The sequence below is a fragment of the Cervus elaphus genome, chromosome 31, assembly GCF_910594005.1.
Source record: "Cervus elaphus chromosome 31, mCerEla1.1, whole genome shotgun sequence".
Classification (NCBI taxonomy): domain Eukaryota; kingdom Metazoa; phylum Chordata; class Mammalia; order Artiodactyla; family Cervidae; genus Cervus; species Cervus elaphus.
The window spans coordinates 12,416,682-12,434,563 of NC_057845.1; the positions used below are offsets into that span (position 1 = coordinate 12,416,682).

General features: G+C 41.5%; 1 protein-coding gene across 1 annotated transcript in view; it reads right to left on the reverse strand.

Annotated features, from left to right (window-relative positions):
• JAM2 (junctional adhesion molecule 2) overlaps nt 1–17,882 on the reverse strand; it is an 85,207-nt gene that overhangs the window by 8,135 nt on the left and 59,190 nt on the right. Inside the window, exons 5-8 of the mRNA XM_043892948.1 lie at nt 13,234–13,436; nt 10,842–10,941; nt 7,615–7,722; nt 5,786–5,801 (exon numbers count right to left, since the gene is read on the reverse strand). Of these exons, the coding sequence (XP_043748883.1) occupies nt 5,786–5,801; nt 7,615–7,722; nt 10,842–10,941; nt 13,234–13,436 (427 nt within the window). The remainder of the gene's footprint in view (nt 1–5,785; nt 5,802–7,614; nt 7,723–10,841; nt 10,942–13,233; nt 13,437–17,882) is intronic.

A 17,882-nucleotide genomic window follows, 5' to 3' on the forward strand; every position in this document is an offset into this window, starting at 1 on the left:
GGTTCAAGTCCCAATTCTCTCCAGTACCTCAGAATGTGACTGTACTTGGAGACAGGGTCTTTAAAAAGGTAATTAAATTAACTAAACTAATTAGAGTGGGCCCTAATCCAATATGGCTGATATCCTTATAAGAAGAGGAAATTTAGACATAAACATGGATGGAGGGAAGACCATGTGAACACAGGGACAGCATCATATTTAAGTCAAGGAAAGAGGTCTGGGTTTCTAGATCCCAGAACTATGAGACAATAAATTTCTATTGTTTAAGTCACCAGTCTATGGCACTTTTAAGGCAGCTCTAGCAGGCTAATGCAACATCCAATTCATTATCCAACACATTTTGAGGGAGATGGACTTGACAAATAGGAGACGTATCTAGGAATAAAGATATTTTCTCCCAGATTACTTCCTGAGTTAGTAGACACACTGTGATTCAATGAAAGATAATAACCTCTCTCACCATAGTGTGGTCAGCCTTTCTCCATATATAAGATGATGTCTCTCCTCTGTTCATAACCCTCCCTACAATTACTTTCCATCTTAATAAAAGCAGGAATCTTCACAATTGCCTGGGGTTTGTGGCTATATCATCAGGCTACTCTGCTTTTCCAAGGTCACCCAGAAACTAACTATGGCTAGCCCTGCTAACTCGGACCTCACCCTGGACTTGCCCTGGGATGCTATGGGACTCAAAGACCAGCGTTGAGGAGCAAGTCTAGGCACAGAAAATCAATGGTGGCAGAGAAGAGAAGAATGCCCATACGCTCCAGGTTGGGCCTGCCATTTCCATTCATACAAGGAGGACAGTGACAAACCAGCTGCACATAAACTGGAGACTGTGATGATCTCATACAGATCTCACGCACCAATGACTCCTCAATTTCTAACTCTAGTTAAGAAGAGTGAAAGTGCTATTCGCTCAGTTGTGTCTGATTCTTTGCAACCCCATGGACTGTAGCTCACCAGGCTTCTCTGTCCGTGGAATTCTCCATATAAGAATACTGGAGTGGGTTGCTGTTCTTTTCTTGCAGGGATCTGACCCAGGGATCAAACCTAGGTCTTCTGTATTGCAGGCAGATTCTTTACTGTCAGGCACCAGGGAAGCCCTGGTTAACTCCAGTCAAGATGCTTCCTCAATCCCACATTCATGTGCTCAGCTAGTCACTAATTATCTCTACTTGGAAGTATAATAAACATCTCAAATATTAAAATTCCAAAGCACTCCTGAGGTCTCCACCTACCCTCAACCCTACTCCCCAACATACTCCTCCCAAAACCTTACACACTTCAGTAAACTTTTCACACTTCATCCTTCCAAAGCCTTGAAGCCATCTCTGATTTCTTTCTTCTTCTCAGAGTCCACATTCAATCAGCATATTGTTCAAAATAGATTCAGAATAGATTTACCAACTTATCACAGACTTGTCTAACTCAATGAAACTATGAGCCATGCCGTGTGGGGCCACCCAAGATGGACGGGTCATGGTGGAGAGGTCTGACAGAATGTGGTCCGCTGGAGAAGGGAATGGCAAACCACTTCAGTATTCTTGCCTTGAGACCCCATGAACAGTATGAAAAGACAAAAAGATATGGTACTGAAAGATGAACTCCCCAGATCAGTAGATGCCCAATATGCTACTGGAGATCAGTGGAGAAATAACTCCAGAAAGAATGAAGAGACAGAGCCAAAGCAAAAACAACACCCAGTTGTGGATGTGACTGGTGATGGAGGTAAAGTCTGATGCTGTAAAGAGCAATATTGCACAGGAACCTGGAATGTTAGGTCCATGAATGAAGGTTAAATGGAAGTGGTCAAACAGGAGATGGCAAGAGTGAACACTGACATTTTAAGAATCAGTGAACTAAAATGAACTGGAATGGGTGAATTTAACTAAGATGACCATTATATCTAGTTCTGTGGGCAAGAATCCCTTAGAAGAAATGGAGTAGTCATCATAGTCAACAAAAGAGTCTGAAATGCAGCACTTGGATGCAATCTCAAAAACAATAGAATAATCACTGTTCATTTCCAAGGCAAACCATTCAATATCACAATAATCCAAGTCTATGCCCCAACCAGTAATGCTGAAGAAGCTGAAGTTGAACAGTTCTATGAAGACCTACAAGACCTTCTGGAACTAACACCCCCAAAAGATGTCCTTTTCTTTATAGGGGACTGGAATGCAAAAGTAAGAAGTCAAGAGATACCTGAAGTAACAGGCAGTTTTGTCCTTGGAGTACAAAATGAAGCAGGGCAAAGGCTAATAGGGTTTTGCCAAGAGAACGCACTGGTCATAGCAAACACCCTCTTCCAACAACACAAGAGAAGACTCTACACATGGACATCACCAGATCGTCAACACCAAAATCAGCTTGATTATATTCTTTGCAGCCAAAGATGGAGAAGCTCTATACAGTCAGCAAAAACAAGACTGGGAGCTGACTATGGCTCAGATCATGAACTCCTTATTGCCAAATTCAGACTTAAATTGGAAACAGTAGGGAAAACCACTAGACCATTCAGGTATGACCCAAATCAAATCCCTTAATTATTATTATATAGATTATATAGTGGAAGTGACAAACAGATTGAAGGGATTAGATCTGATAGAGTGCCTGAAGAACTGTGGACAGAGGTTCATGACATTGTACAGGAGGCAGTGATCAAGACCACCCCCAAGAAAAAGAAATGCAAAAAGGCAAAATGATTGTCTGAGGAGGCCTTACAAATAGCTGTGAAAAGAAGAGAAGCTAAAGGCAAAGGAGAAAAGGAAAGATATACCCATTTGAATGTCGAGTTCCAAAGAATAGTAAGGAGAGATAAGAAAGCCTTTCCCAGTGATCAATGCAAAGAAGTAGAGAAAAATAATAGAATGGGAAAGACAGGAGATCTCCTCAAGAAAATTAGAGATACCAAGGGAACATTTCATGCAAAGATGGGCACAATAAAGGACAGAGACGTTATGAACCTAACAGAAGCAGAAGATATTAAGAAGTGGCAACAATACACAGAAGAACTACACAAAAAATATCTTCATGACCCAGATAACCCCGGTGGTGTGATCACCCACCTAGAGCCAGACATTCTGGAATGTGAAGTCAAGTGGGCCTTAGGAAGCAGCACTACCAACAAAGCTAGTGAAGGTGATGGAATTCCAGCTAAGCTATTTCAAATCCTAAAAGATGATGCTGTGAAAGTGCTGTACTCAATATTCCACAAATTTAAAAAACTTAGCAGTGGCCACAGGACTGGAAAAGGTCACTTTCATTCCAAAGATGGGCAATGCCAAAGAATGTTCAAACTACTACACAACTGCACTCATCTCACACGCTAGTAACGTAATGCTCAAAATTCTCCAAGCCAGGCTTCAACAGTATGTGAACTGTGAAATTCCAGATGTTCAACCTGGATTTAGAAAAGGCAGAGGAACCAGAGATCAAATTGCCAATATCCGTTGGGTCATTGAAAAAGCAAGAGAGTTCCAGAAAAACATCTATTTCTGCTTTATTGACTACTCCAAAGCCTTTGACTGTGTGGATCACAACAGACTGTGGAAAATTCTTAAAGAGATGGGAATACCAGACCACCTGACCTGCCCCCTGAGAAATCTGTATGCAAGTCAAGAAGCAACAGTTAGAACTGGATATGGAACAACAGACTGGTTCCAAATCGGGAAAGGAGTACGTCAAGGCTGTATATTGTCACCCTGCTTTTTTAACTTATATGCAGAGTACATCACACGAAATGCTGGGCTGGATGAAGCACAAGCTGGAATCAAGATTGTGCGACATCACCCTTATGGCAGAAAGTGAAGAAGAACTAAAGAGCCTCTTGATGAAAGTGAAGGAGGAGAGTGAAAAAGCTGGCTTAAAACTCAACATTCAGAAAACTAAGATCATGGCATCCAATCACTTCATGGCAAATAGGGAAACAATAGAAACAGTGAGAGACTTTATTTTTTGGGGCCCCAAAATCACTACAGATGGTGACAGCAGGCATGAAATTAAAAGATGCTCCTTGGAAGAAAAGCTATGATCAACCTAGACAGCATTTTAAAAAGCAGAGAGATTACTTTGCCAACAAAGGTCCGTATAGTCAAAGGTATGGTTTTTCCAGTAATGTATGGATGTGAGAATTGGACCATAAAGGTGAGCATCAAAGAATTGATGTTTTTGCACTGTGGTGCTGGAGAAGACTCTCGAGAGTTCCTTGGACTGCAAGGAGATCCAACCAGTCCATCCTAAAGGAAATCAGTCCTGAATATTCATTGGAAGGACTGATGTTGAAGCTGAAACTCCAATACTTTGGCCACCTGATGGGAAGAACTGACTCACTGGAAAAGACCCCGATGCTGGGAGGGATTGGGGGCAGGAGGAGAAGGGGACGACAGAGGATGAGATGGTTTGATGGCATCACTGACTTGATGGACATGAGTTTGAGCAAGCTTGGGGAGTTGGTGATGGACAGGGAAGCCTGGCGTGCTGCAATCTATGGGGTCGCAAAGAGTCAGACATGACTGAATTACTGAACTGACTGTCACTTCTCAACATTGTCGACACCATCATTTTGGGAGTATCCGCCATCTTCTCTCATCTAGATTATTTAGTAATTAACTAATTGGTCTCTCTGCTTCCTCCACCCTTTGTCACCTTTACAGTTTATTCTCAACAGAGCAGCCAGTGTGAGTTTTAAGAATTAAGTACGAAGATGCCACCTGTCTGCTCAAGGTTCTCCAATGATGTCCCATCTTACTCAGAGCCAAAGCCAAACTTCTGCTGGGAAGAGGCTGTGTGTAATTTGTCATCTGCCCCCACTAGGCTACTGTGCTCACTCATGTCTTCCTCGAGTTGTTCTCACTCCGCTCCAACCACACTGATCCCCTTATTGTTCCTCAGATACACAGGCCTTTCCCCTTGTTCTCTCCTTTCTGCTTGAACACGCGTCTCATGGTTACCTGCATGACTCCCTCCCTCCTTCGAACCCTTCTCAAATGTCCCCTCATCAGCGAGGCCGTCCCTAACCACCTATTGACAAGGATAATCTGCCCTCTGCATTCTCTGTTCTCTTGCTGCTTTATTTTTCTCCATTATACTTATCACAATCTCACATACTGTTAAGCTCATGTACTTGTTCACTTTCCACCGTCCTCCACTAGAATGTAACTCCATGGGACAGAGGGGTTTCTTGGTCTGTTCTGTTCACTGCTGTGTTACCAGTCCCTAGGATGGGGTTGGACACATAATTGGCATCCAACTAAATGTTAAATTTAGTGCTAAAGAAAATTTTATTTGAACACTTTAAATTTAGGGAAACATAGGAAAAAAAAGATTTTTTCAAGTAGTACTGGGCAAATGCCTAAGAAGTCAAATTAGTGACACTATTTCTTCTCTGGTGGCTCAGACGGTAAACAATCTGCTGCAGTGCGGGAGGCCTGAGTTTGATCCCTGGGTTGGGAAGATCCCCTGGAGGAGGGCATGGCAACCCACTCCAGTATTCTTGCCTGGAGAATCCCATGGACAGAGGAGCCTGGCGGGCCACAGTCCAAGGGGTCGCAAAGAGTCACACACGACTGAATGACTAAACACAGCACAGTTCTCTTCTAGATGATTAAGCATCACTGATAAGTAGGCATGAGGTGGGCTGTGTTCCTTGATGAATCCAAGTCACTGCCCAAAGAATTAAACCCTCACAAATAACCCAACTTCCCACTTTTGAATTTAAATGGATGATTAACAAAAAAGCAGTTGATGTGGGGGAAAGCATGCATTAAGAAAGTATACTTACTGGAAAGATGTTTCTTCTACAAAAGAATAAGTAAATATCATTAATGTAAGAATAGGGTATGATACAGATTCATATAAAAATGAGTTTGGAATTAATTCCTTGTTTTCAATTTTGATTCTCACTTGCTGACATTTATACCTTCTAAATGGAGGGTAGGCAAACTTTTTCTGTAAAGGCCCACAAGGTAAATATTTTAGGCTTTGTAGGCAAAGAGGTACAATCAAGGATATTAAGTAGGTACTAACATAACAAAAGAGAAAACAAATTTCCAAAAATTTTTATCAATGAATTAAGAAGTCATAATATAACTGAATCACTTAGCTGTAAACCTGAAACTAATGTAACATTGTTGATCGACTGTACTCCAATATAAGATGAAAAGTAAAAAAAAAAAAAGGCATGTGCATTTTTTTTTGCCAAGCACTTACAGATTTTTTTTCAAGTAACTTTCAATAAACCCACTGAAATAAAAACATAATAATCAAAATCTAGTAATACAGGTCTACTAATTAGAAGCATGGAATTATTTTGGGGGGATATTTTTCTTAATTGGTGTTCAACAGTAGTTCCCTGTTATCAGATAGATTGTAAAGTTTATTTGCAAAAAGTATTCTTAGCTTGTGGTCCATAGAAAAATCAAGTGGCAGACCAGATCTGGTCCATGAGTCACAGTTCACCAACCCCTTCTGAAATGCAAGTTCAAGAAAACAACTCTCCTAGAGAGGTTTTCTGCTAGACGAAAATGAGAGTAACATTTCTAGCTAATGAATTAGTAATATTCATATAAAAATCTTCAAGTAATTCATTATTTTAAGAAAAACTGTTTACCAAATCTTTAATAAAAACACTCGGACAGACATTCTTTGCAGGTAGAGGTAAGAGATGACAAGAATTTTAATGAATAATCTAATCTGTCTGTACTTCCATGGATGACCAGCAGGGGGACCAGCAGCCAGATTACATTACACTGGACTGGACTGAAACACCACACAAAAGAACAGCTACTTATTAACTCACAGAGCAGTTATTTTTAATAATAGGGAATATCCCTGAAACCACATTTATGAAAACATTTTACAACACATATTTATAGGTATCATTAGAAACTCCCTTTAAATTTAAGTTTTATTTTGGTATAAAAAAATGTTTAAACCTAATTTCCAAAAGTAGTGTTCACCATAAAATGGCTAGGAGTAAAGAAAGGCATTAAAAGAATAAAGCACTTAAAAACCTCATCCATTTACCTCAAATTTACTGTATCACCAAACAGGAGCTCCAAGAGACCCAAACCCGAAGAAATCAAAACCTCAGAAGCAACTATAATACTATAGGTTTCTAGTTTTTACTGAACAATTCTCTTCTAAATACATTTGGGCTAAACGTGACATTTAACATTCCGTGGGTCTACACTGATAGAACATTTCACAGATTTATTCCAATGAAATTTTTATCATAAAACTAGAAATTAATTTACACCTTAAGAAGCACAATTCCTAACTTAAAAGGATCTTAAATAGATGAACATGTGCTATCAACGCCCACCCCCGCTGCATCTCTTGGTGTCGCTGCCCTATGCCACTCCAGGGAGCCTCTCACGGATTCTGTGGTGTTTCCTGAAATGTTGCGAGGAGACAGCCCTATCTTTTCCTCCCTATGTTTGCCAGGATGCTTCATGACTCACCAGAGTGTCAGCTTGAACATTTCCTACTGCAGGAAAGTTAACCAAATATGTTCTCCAGAGTTTGTTAGAACCTCTTAGAAGAATCAGTGTCTCGGAAGAAAACTCAATACCCACAGAAGTTTTCTAGCAAAGAGGGAAATTTACTTACTTGAAAAGTAGCCTTTCCGCTGTGCGTAGCACACGCCAAGGCCACAGACGGAAATCACTAAGGCCACAATGACCACAGCTGCTATGATGCCACTTATGTTTAGATCATCTGGAATGCAAAAGAATCCACGCATGAACTCGTGTCAAAAAGATGGACAGATGTAGTCATTCAGTTGCAAAAGCTCAAAAAGCTCCCCTTTGTAGACACACCAAAAACAACAGATAGTTTCATGCTCTTTAAGTCTGGTCAACTAACTCACTTACAGGACATGGTTCAAAATTGGCTGGAAATATTAACAGAGCTAAGTTTTATAAGAACCTTTTATATTTGAAAAAGTTCTATGATCCAGAAATAAAATACAAATATATGGCATTCTCCAGCAGGCATTTGGAGACACAATAATCCATATGATTAAATATCAGGTTACAAGTGAACTTTAAAGTTCAGTGAGTTCAAGTATTCTCAACACTACCCACCTTATGCCTGACTAAATAGAAAATGTAGTAACACGTATGAAAATAGTGTGTTCTTTCTTTAAAAAAAAAAGCCACGATAAAAGGAGGGGATCATTATTTGGGCGGAGAGGAAAGGAACCACATGCTCCGTGTGAAGTAGCCTTTTCTGGGGCTGTACAGTGAAGCGGCCTGGGAGTAACCAGCAAACCTGTGATTCACTTTCTTCTCCACTTTACAAAGCATTGATTTAGAGCAGTCAACAGATCTGGTTTTGGTGACAAGTTCTTGGTGAGAATTCAAAAAGAAAACTGGAAATCAGACTTCATGAATTATGTATTTCCAAAGATGTGAATTCCAAATCAAGAGTGTGAAACATCTAGGATTAAGGGATGAGCCTTAAACAAAGTAATTCTGACATCTGAGTCAGCTTATACCAGAAGGTGTAGGTATGTGGAAATCCTGTTCAAATTAAAGTGACGCTTCCAGGACTGCAAGGAGATCCAACCAGTCCATCCTAAAGGAGATCAGTCCTGAATGTTCACTGGAAGGATGATGCTGTGTTCTGCCCGTAGTCAGAGTCCCCGGTCGGGAAAGAAGACTCCTCGAAACAATGCAACTCGCAATAGGGGAATTTATTACTGACTCCAGCCAGGGCCTCCCGCCCTCACCAGGTGTGTGAGGGCGAAAGGCCCCGAGCCCCAGTTCTCTCCGGTATTTATTAGGTCAAAATAAGCAGCAGGTAGTTGGCGCAATCAGATTGGTTACACAGTGGGTAGCTGGCGCAAGCTGATTGGTTACACAGTTGCAAGGTAATTTTTGTTGGCCCTACGTGGGGCTTTCAGCTTTCCCCTGATACGTTCCCTTTCTTCTGGCTAGGCATATGTTGATTGGCTGGCTCCAGGAGGCCTGATAATTATGTTACCCCAGGAAACCAGGCCTACTCCTAGTCTAGGCTGCCTGCCATGGCGTTAGCCCTGACAGCCTCACAGCTGAAGCTGAAACTCCAAATTTTGGCCACTTGATGCGAAGAACTGACTCACTGGAAAAGACCCTGATGCTGGGAAAGACTGAAGGCAGGAAGGGAAGGGGACAACAGAGGATGAGACAGTTGGACCGACTCGATGGACACGAGTTTGAGTAAGTTCTGGGAGTTGGTGATGGACAGAGAAGCCTGGTGTGCTGCGATTCATGGGGTTGCAAAGAGTCAGAACTGAACTGAACTGAACTAGGAAAACACAAAATTCTAAATTTTATGTATTTATTTACTGCATGCTAGGAAAAAACCAACTAGTATGTCAAAACTATGACTTCATAGATAATACTTCTTAAGATGAGGCTAAATTAGATATTGACATTAAATACGAGCATTTAAAGAAAAGAAAAAGGATGCATTTTTCTAACAACTCTAAAGCAGCACTGAGAGGGATATTTTCTGATAATTTAAGCAAATGCTCATGTCTGACTATAAACGTTTAACTTGTGAGTCAGTTAGGTGGATAGTGTGTATACCTGAAATTCAAAAAGAACTGAAATTCAAACTTACGGAAATTAAGAGTATACTCCTGAACATCTTTACTTTAGGATATCCTGAAGTCTAGTAAGAATATGGTTTCTTTCAAAAAAAAATGATGCTAAGAGTTAACTGTACACAGACAGTATGAATTACTGCCTACAATCTGCATACCTCAAAAGCACTGAATAAATGGACTTCTGACCCCACAAAGCTGAAGACAAGTTCCTGAATCAGGGGGAGCCCTCAGTACTCTGCTTTCGGATGCAGCCCTCCGGAGTGACTTTTAACCCTGCAGCTGCCATCTCCAGCTCATCCCTCTCTATCGCACAACTGTTTTCAAACCAATGACTTTCATACAAGAAAGAATTAAAACATTTTATTACAAATAAGACCAAAAAAAAATTATCATGCTCACTCTGAAACCCATGTAGTCTGAAAAGATTCTTGAATCGGAATTTTACTGGACTTTAAGAAGCTTATTTTATGTAATTTATATGAGTTATGTTTTACAGCAAACTAGATCCATAACTATATTCAACATGTCTTGGGAGTTCCCAGCTGGCCTAGTGGTTAGGACTTGGCGCTTTCACTGCTGTGTCCCAGGTTCAGTCTCTGGTTGGGGAACTGAGATCCTGCAAGCCACACGGCACAGTTGAAAGACCCCAAAAAACAGCAAAAAAAGTCTCTTTAGTCTGCAATAAGTATAAACATAGTATTTTGGGGGACTGAAAAAATTAACAATTAAAATAGCCAATAATTAACAGCGCTCATAATACATCAAAGCGATCCTAACACCTTTGAATATTATTTTAATCTTCATACCAACCTTATGAGGACAGTATTTCACTATTTCCATTTTTGGGAGACTGAGGCACAGAAGTTAATTAACTTGTTCAAAAGCATGCAGTTCATAAGTGGCAAAGCTGGAATTCAAATCCCTATTCTCAATCCTTGACCCCAAGCACTTAACAAGACTCTGAGCTTTTGTTTGAAAGAGGATTGCTCAGCTGAGCATATTATTTCAATAATTATTCAAAAATCTGTAAAATATAATGATAAATATCCTTGGCTTGTTTGGAGGTGGATTAAAACAGCATCTTTGCTTTTTTTGTGACATTATGTCAAGCTGACTTTAAACATTCCCTCTGGTTTATCCTTCACATGGCTTAGCCCTTAACCTATCTCTTGGTCTCTCCACCTTTAAATGACTGCACATTCTAACTGCAAAAGCTTTGTTCCTCCCAATATTTCGTGCTTACCTACTTGCATTCGTTTCCCAGGACACCTGCGATGTCCAACAGAATTACGGGCTTCGCAGGAATATTCTCCACTGTCCAGTTTTGAAACAGTATTAAATTGCTATTCGTGGAAGAAAAAAATATATCTTTAAGCAATAACTCCATCAGTAGACTCCTAAAAGAACCTCATGTAATATACGTGCCCAGAAACGGCCAGGGTTCTGGCCTCTTTGAGGCCTTTTCCTCCCTCTTCTCTACTCTCTGCAGCATCCCTCCTCTTTCTGCATCCTTCAACAGGGTGGGACAGAAAGCTTTCTCCTGTGCACTCACTTTGCGGAATCATCAGTCCCAAGAACCAGACTCCTTTAGTGATGTTCACCATGAACTCAAAGCCAAGGTTTATGTGCAAACAACAAGTTAGACTGAAGCCAGAAGTGATCTCCCAGCGCATGATAACTGGCGATTCAAAGGAAGCCGCTGTCATCCATACGCTGGAGTCTTTGGCTCATTTCTCAGGAAATAGCCCATCGTGGCTATGCCCTGCTGCACCCCTTTGACATCACAGATACTTCAAGGGTTGGGGTTGAGGAAAGCAAATCTATATCATTTCAGACTCGCCTTGGGGCTTTTCATCACCTGCTCTGAGAAAAAATAAATCTGCAAAGTAAATATAGCCAAGTGTGACAGCAGGTTTGCGGCCGAGTTTCTTAGTGTAAAATCACTCGGGCCTGCTGACTGAGGCTGCTGACTCTGAAAGGGCCAGGGTGTCCTTCCTTATTGAGCAAGCACACCCACTGATACGCTGATCCTTCAGTCTCTTTACCGAGATGCTTTACTAGTCACCAGAAGATCTAGTTTTTAAATGTTACTGTGCACTGCAGACTCAAGGGAGGAAAAGAAACATTATACTCTCCTCTTAAAATTCATTAAAATTTTTATTACCATGCCTTCAAAACTTTCCCACAATGATTGTGGCAGTGATCCTGCATGGCTAAAAATGCAGCATTTTTAAACTGACACACTACTTTGAATGAAAAAAAAAAAAAAAGGCTTCAGATTTAATGATCTTCTTTTACTCCCACCTCGACCCTAAAAAGTCAGAGACAAGACAGTAAAATATCTTTATTTGTAAATGTCATTAACTTGAAAGAGCTTTTTTAAAAAATAGGTTTCCATCAATATTCCTTAGAAAAGCTTTTTGATCCATCAATCTGGACTAACGCTAAAGTATTAGATCGTCAAGTCACAGAGGTTTTGATGAACGAGTCGTGGCAGAGTTTAATGACAGACATCCTATCATAGGTTGGCAATGGGCACAGTTCTCACACGGCTGGCACCGAGGTCAGGACATCCCCAAGTGTGATGTTTTTAAAAAGTTTTTATTATAGTACAGGTGATTTACAATGTTGGGCTAGTCTCTGGTGTTCAATTATACATACATATAAATCTCTATCCTTTTTTAGAATCTTTTCCCTCATAGTTGATCACAAGATGTTGAACACAGTTCCCTGTGCTATACAGTAGGACCTTGTTGTTTATCTATTTTATGTATAGTAGCTTTGTATCTGCTGACCCCAAACTCCTAATTTATCCTTCCCTGTCCCCTTTGGTAACCATAAGTTCCCTTTCTATCTCTGTGAGTATGTTTCTGTTTTGTAAATAAGTTCATTTGTATCATGTTTTAGATTCCACATATGATGGAATAAATGATGTCATACGATATTTGTCTTTGATTTATTTCACTTAGTACGATAATCTCTATGTCCATCCATGTTGTTGCAAATGGCATTATTTCACACACACACGTATATATACACACATCACGTCTACTTTATCTATTCATCTGTTGATAGACATTTTGGTTGCTTCTACATTTTGATTACTGTAAAGAGCGCTTTATAAACATTGAGGGGCATGTGTCTTTTCAAATTAGTTTTCTCCAGAAAACTATACGCCCCATGACATTGCAGGGTCATATGGTAGCTCTATTTTTAGTTTTTTAAGGAATCTCCATACTGTTTTCCATAGTGAAGGAACCAATTTACATTTCCACCAATGGTGTAGGAGAATTCCCTTTCCCAAGAGAGTTTTCATGCATTTCCCTGATATTATAAATACGAGACAGCACTTAATACCTTTCCAGGCCTGATCCATCATCATGACCGCATCTCAGCGTGCCTCAGGCCCTGGGTGCCAAGCCTTGTGTGCCCAGCTCCCCAGTTCTCTCCTCTCATCCCCTATGGCCGTGTTTTCCCTCACTTCTCTGAGTGAGTGGCTCCATCCTTCCTGCTCCCCTTTCCTCTCTCTACTTAATAAGCAACGGTATCAGCCCTCTAATCACATTAGTTTAGTTCTAATAATTTTTTCCCCAAATGCAAGACAGTTACTAGGCCAATGCTTAAAATGACCTTACCAGAGTTCCAGATTTTGGATTCATTGTGTATGAGCTGTTGGTGATCTGGGAGCCCAGTTTTGGATTCTCTAACAGAGGGACGCCGTTCTTAAACCACGTGTATTCAGGAGCTGGGTTGCCTTCTTTGTCCTGACATCGCAGCTCCACCACAGTTCCACGCAGAGCAGAACTGGGTACTTCACATGATGGGACTGCCGGAGCCACTGAAGGTTGGAAATCAAACAGCATTGGTTATTTACAAGCTGAACAAGTATACTAACAACCCGGTAAAGATGGACTTACTGGCCATCTGTGATAGAGACTGGCTATTATTCAAGAGACCCACTTCCTTTCTTCGCTAGCACACAGCCAGGCCACACTTGCCAGACCCCTTGCAGCCAGATGGGGTCACATGCATGAGTTCTAGCCAATGGAATACATGCTATTCCCAGTCTTGACCTAGAAAAACTTCCCGTATGATTCTCCATTCCTTCCTTCCTTCCTTCTAAAACAGAGCAGGACCCTATGGTCCTTGCTCCCGCCCCCATCCCCCCTCCCCGTGTCCTCTGCCGGCACTTTTTTTTTTTAATTGAAGGATAATTGCTCTACAATATTGGTTTGATTTTTGCCACACATCAACACTGGGGCTTCCCGGGTAGCGCTAGTGGTGAAGAACTCGTCTGCCAATGCAGGAGAAGTTAGAGACACTGGTTCCATCCCTGAGTCGGGAAGATCCCCTGGAGGAGGACAAGGCAATCCACTCCAGTATTCTTGCCTGGAGAATCCCCTGGACAGAGGAGCCTGGTGGGCTACAGTCCATGGGGTCACAAACAGTTGGACATGACTGAAGTGACTTAGCACGCATGCATACATCAACATGAAATAGCCGTAAGTATACATATGTCCCCTCCCTCTAGGTTGTCACAGAGCCCCAGTTTGAGTTACCTGAATCATACACTCTGCCTGCCTTTTGTCTGTGGAAAAAATTTAGTCAAAGAGTAAGTTTAATCAGAGAAGTGAGAAAATGCAGAAACAGAGGAAAACAGTCAAAAGAGACCAAATAATAATAGGTTAGTCATTAAGCATAGTCGAGGACCTTCAGTTTCTTCTGAGGGGCTATAGATAATATTCTGAGCCATATCCTGTCTTATAGATACGGAAACCCCAGATGGAGAAGCTAACTCATGATGCCCAGGCTGTAGCTGCCACAATTCTCAGAACTGGCCTCAAAGAAATGGAAACAAACTATCCTGGAACTGGAGATTGTACCTGAAAAAGATGTTGCTGATCAGACCACCAATGACCAATCTCAAGATGACTGTCAGAGCTGAATGTGCTGTTTCTGCATGTAACACCCTCCTCTGTCTATAAAAGCTCTTACCCCTTGATTGTCGGGGGGCGAGGGCAGTTGGGCTGTGGACAGGGCCGTCCCCTGCCTCCATCCCCAGCATTGCCAGTATCCAAAATAAAGCACACTTTCCTTTCCACCAGGGCTTCCCTCGTGACTCAGCTGGTAAAGAATCCACCTGCAATGCAGGAGACCTGAGTTCGATCCCTGGGTTGGGAAGATCCCCTGGAGAAGGGAAAGGCTACCCATTCCACTATTCTGGCCTGGAGAATTCCATGGACTGTAAAATCCATGGAGTTGCAAGGAGTCAGACACGACTGAGCAACTTTCACTTCACTTCACTTCCTTCCCACCAACCTGACCTCTTGAATGGCTTTTGAGGGGTGAGCAATGGGACCTGGGTTTGGTAATACTCCTACCCCTCCCACTACCAGCTAGGTGTCAATACCCATGGTGACCTCAGAAAGCTATGCAGTGAGGATGTTAGTCTCGCATTAGCTTGGATCTCCACTGATTTGGAATCGCCCTGCAGTGTGGGAAACCTGGGTTCCATCCCTGACTTTGGGAAGATCCCCTGGAGAAGGGAATGGCAACCCACTCCAGTATTCTTGCTTGAAGAATTCCATGGACATAGTAGCTTGGCAGGATATAGTCCATGGAGTCACAAAGACTATTATTATCTATTATTTATCTATTATCTATCTATATTATCTATTATATATCTATTATCTATTACCACTATTACTATCTCTGTCCCCAACCATTTAGACTTGACTTACATGAGGAAGAAACTTCTATTACATAAGCCACTCACTGAGAGTTCAAGGCTTACCTGTTACAACAGGAAGCACAACATTAGCTACTACAATTCTTTTTTAGATAACAAACTCTACTTTTCCCCTCACCAATGGTTTTAATGTATTCTTATCAACTATATTCAAAGTGAAAGCTGACAACATTTTCAGGGCCAGTACTCAAACAAAAATCCTTTTCAGGCCAAGAAAGAAAATACCTGTGTTAGTGTTATTCTAGGGTTCTATTCTATTCCTGGATTTAAGGAAAGTCTGATTTAAAGTCAAGTCAAATTTGTAAAGTAAACCAGACTTTCCTTAAATCTAGGAAAATCCAGAACTGTCTGTGTAGGCAGAATTCTAACATGGTCCCCCAAGTTCCCAGGGCCTGGTGTGTATACACTTTCTCTCAGTTATTCAATCAAACATAAATGTAGGTCCTACTCTGTAGGGGTCTTAGAGTTGTAATTAAGCTTGCAAATATGTCTTTAAGGGAAGAGAGATTGCACAGATGGTTCTGCCCTAATCACATGACCTCTTAATTTTTTAAATTAGTTTTTATTGGGGCATAGCTGCTTTACAATATCGTGTTAGTTTCTACCGTATAGCAAAGTGAATCAGCCATCAGTTCAGTTCAGTTGCTCAGTCATGTCCGACTCTTTTCAACCCCGTGGACTGCAGCACCCCAGGCTTCCCTGTCCTTCACTGTCCTTCACTACCTCACGGAGTTGCTCAAACTCATGTCCATTGAGTGAGTGATGCCATCCAACCGTCTCATCCTCTGTAGCCACCTTCTCCTGCCCTCAATTTGCCAAGCATCAGGCTCTTTTCCAATGAGTCGGTTCTTAAATCAGCTATGTATGTACATATATACCCTCTTTTTTGGATCTCCTTCCCATTTAGGTCACGACAGAGCATTGAGTAGAGTTCCCTGAGCTACGCAGTAGGTTCTCGTTAGTTATTTTCAATTTCTTTCTTTTTCAGTTGTGCTGTTGCAGCATGTGGGATCTTAGTTCCCCAATCAGGGACTGAACCCTTGCTCCCTGTGGTGGAAGTGCAGCGTCTTAACCACTGGACCACCAGGGAAGTCCCACATGATCTCTTTAAAACAGAAGTTTTCTCGGTTAGTCACAGAAAGGAAATTCAGACATTCAAAACACAAGAAGGAGTCAACGTGCTTTTGTTGGGCTGTAGATGGACAGGGCCATGTGGCAAGCAATGTGGTGGCTGTAGAATTGGGTGTGGCCCCAGCTGACGGCCAGCACGGACTGGAGACTTCAGACCTACAACCACGTGTTCACCAACCTGGTGGTTTAGTCTCTCAGTCATGTCCGACTCTTTGCAACCCCATGGACTGTAGCCCGCCAGACTCCTTAGTCCATGGGATTTTCCAGACAAGAATACTGGAGCGGGTTGCCATTTCCTTCTCCAGGGGATCTTCCCCACCCAGGGATTGAACCTGGGTCTCCTGCATTGCGGGTGGGTTCTTTACCAACTGAGCTACCAGGGAAGCCCAATCATAAGGAAGTGAAATCTGCCAAGGACGTGAAATCTTTACCACTGAGCGACCAGGGAAGCCCAATCATAAGGAAGTGAAATCTGCCAATGAGCATGAATGGGGTTGGCAGCAGAATTTTCTCCAGAACCTCCAGCCAAGAATTGAGCCCAGCTGACTCCTTCATCTCAGCCTCGTGATAGACACCCGCATGGTGCTAGGCTTCTGACCTATAGAACCATGAGCTAATAAATATGTGTGGTTTTTTTTTAATGTTTTTATTTACTTATTTGGCTGAGCTGAGTCTTAGTTGTAGCATGTGGGATCTTTAATCTTCATTACGGCATGTAAACTCTTAATTGTGGCATGTGGGATCTAGTTCCCTGACTAGGGACCCCTGCATTGGAAGCTTGGAGTCTTAGTGACTTGAACACCAGGGGAGTCCCAAATGGGTGCTATTTTGAACTGCTAAGTTTGTAATCATTTATTATGTAGCAACAGAAGACTAATCCACCAGGTGAATCTCCTGCAAGATTTTCTGAATTAAATTTCTTCTGTTAACAGTACATCATTAGTAACAGCCTACATATAATAGAAAAAGGAAGAGGATTTACTTTATTCTCTTTGCTCGACAGTTTACAGTAACATCTATGGAGAAGAATGGATCAGTTTCTCCACCAGTGATCATCATGGGCAGTTACTGTCTATCAGCGTATCTCAGAGTAACTAATTGCACTGGCTTTGCATTTAATCTGATCAGGGTCCAAATACTGGTCCAGACACTAGCTGTGCAGCCCTGGAAAATCACTTAACGTCTATATATTCATCCATAAAAATCAGGTTGTCAGTGCATATTAAGGAAAATCACACACTTGAAAGAGCCTAATGCATACTAGCTGCACAATAAATGCTAATTTCTTTTCTTACCAGAGTAACTTCTGTACTTCCCCAGCCTATAGTTTCTAAAAAGTTTATTTTATTGAAGTATAGTTGATTTACAATGTTGTGTTAATTTCTGCTTGCAGCAAAGTGATTC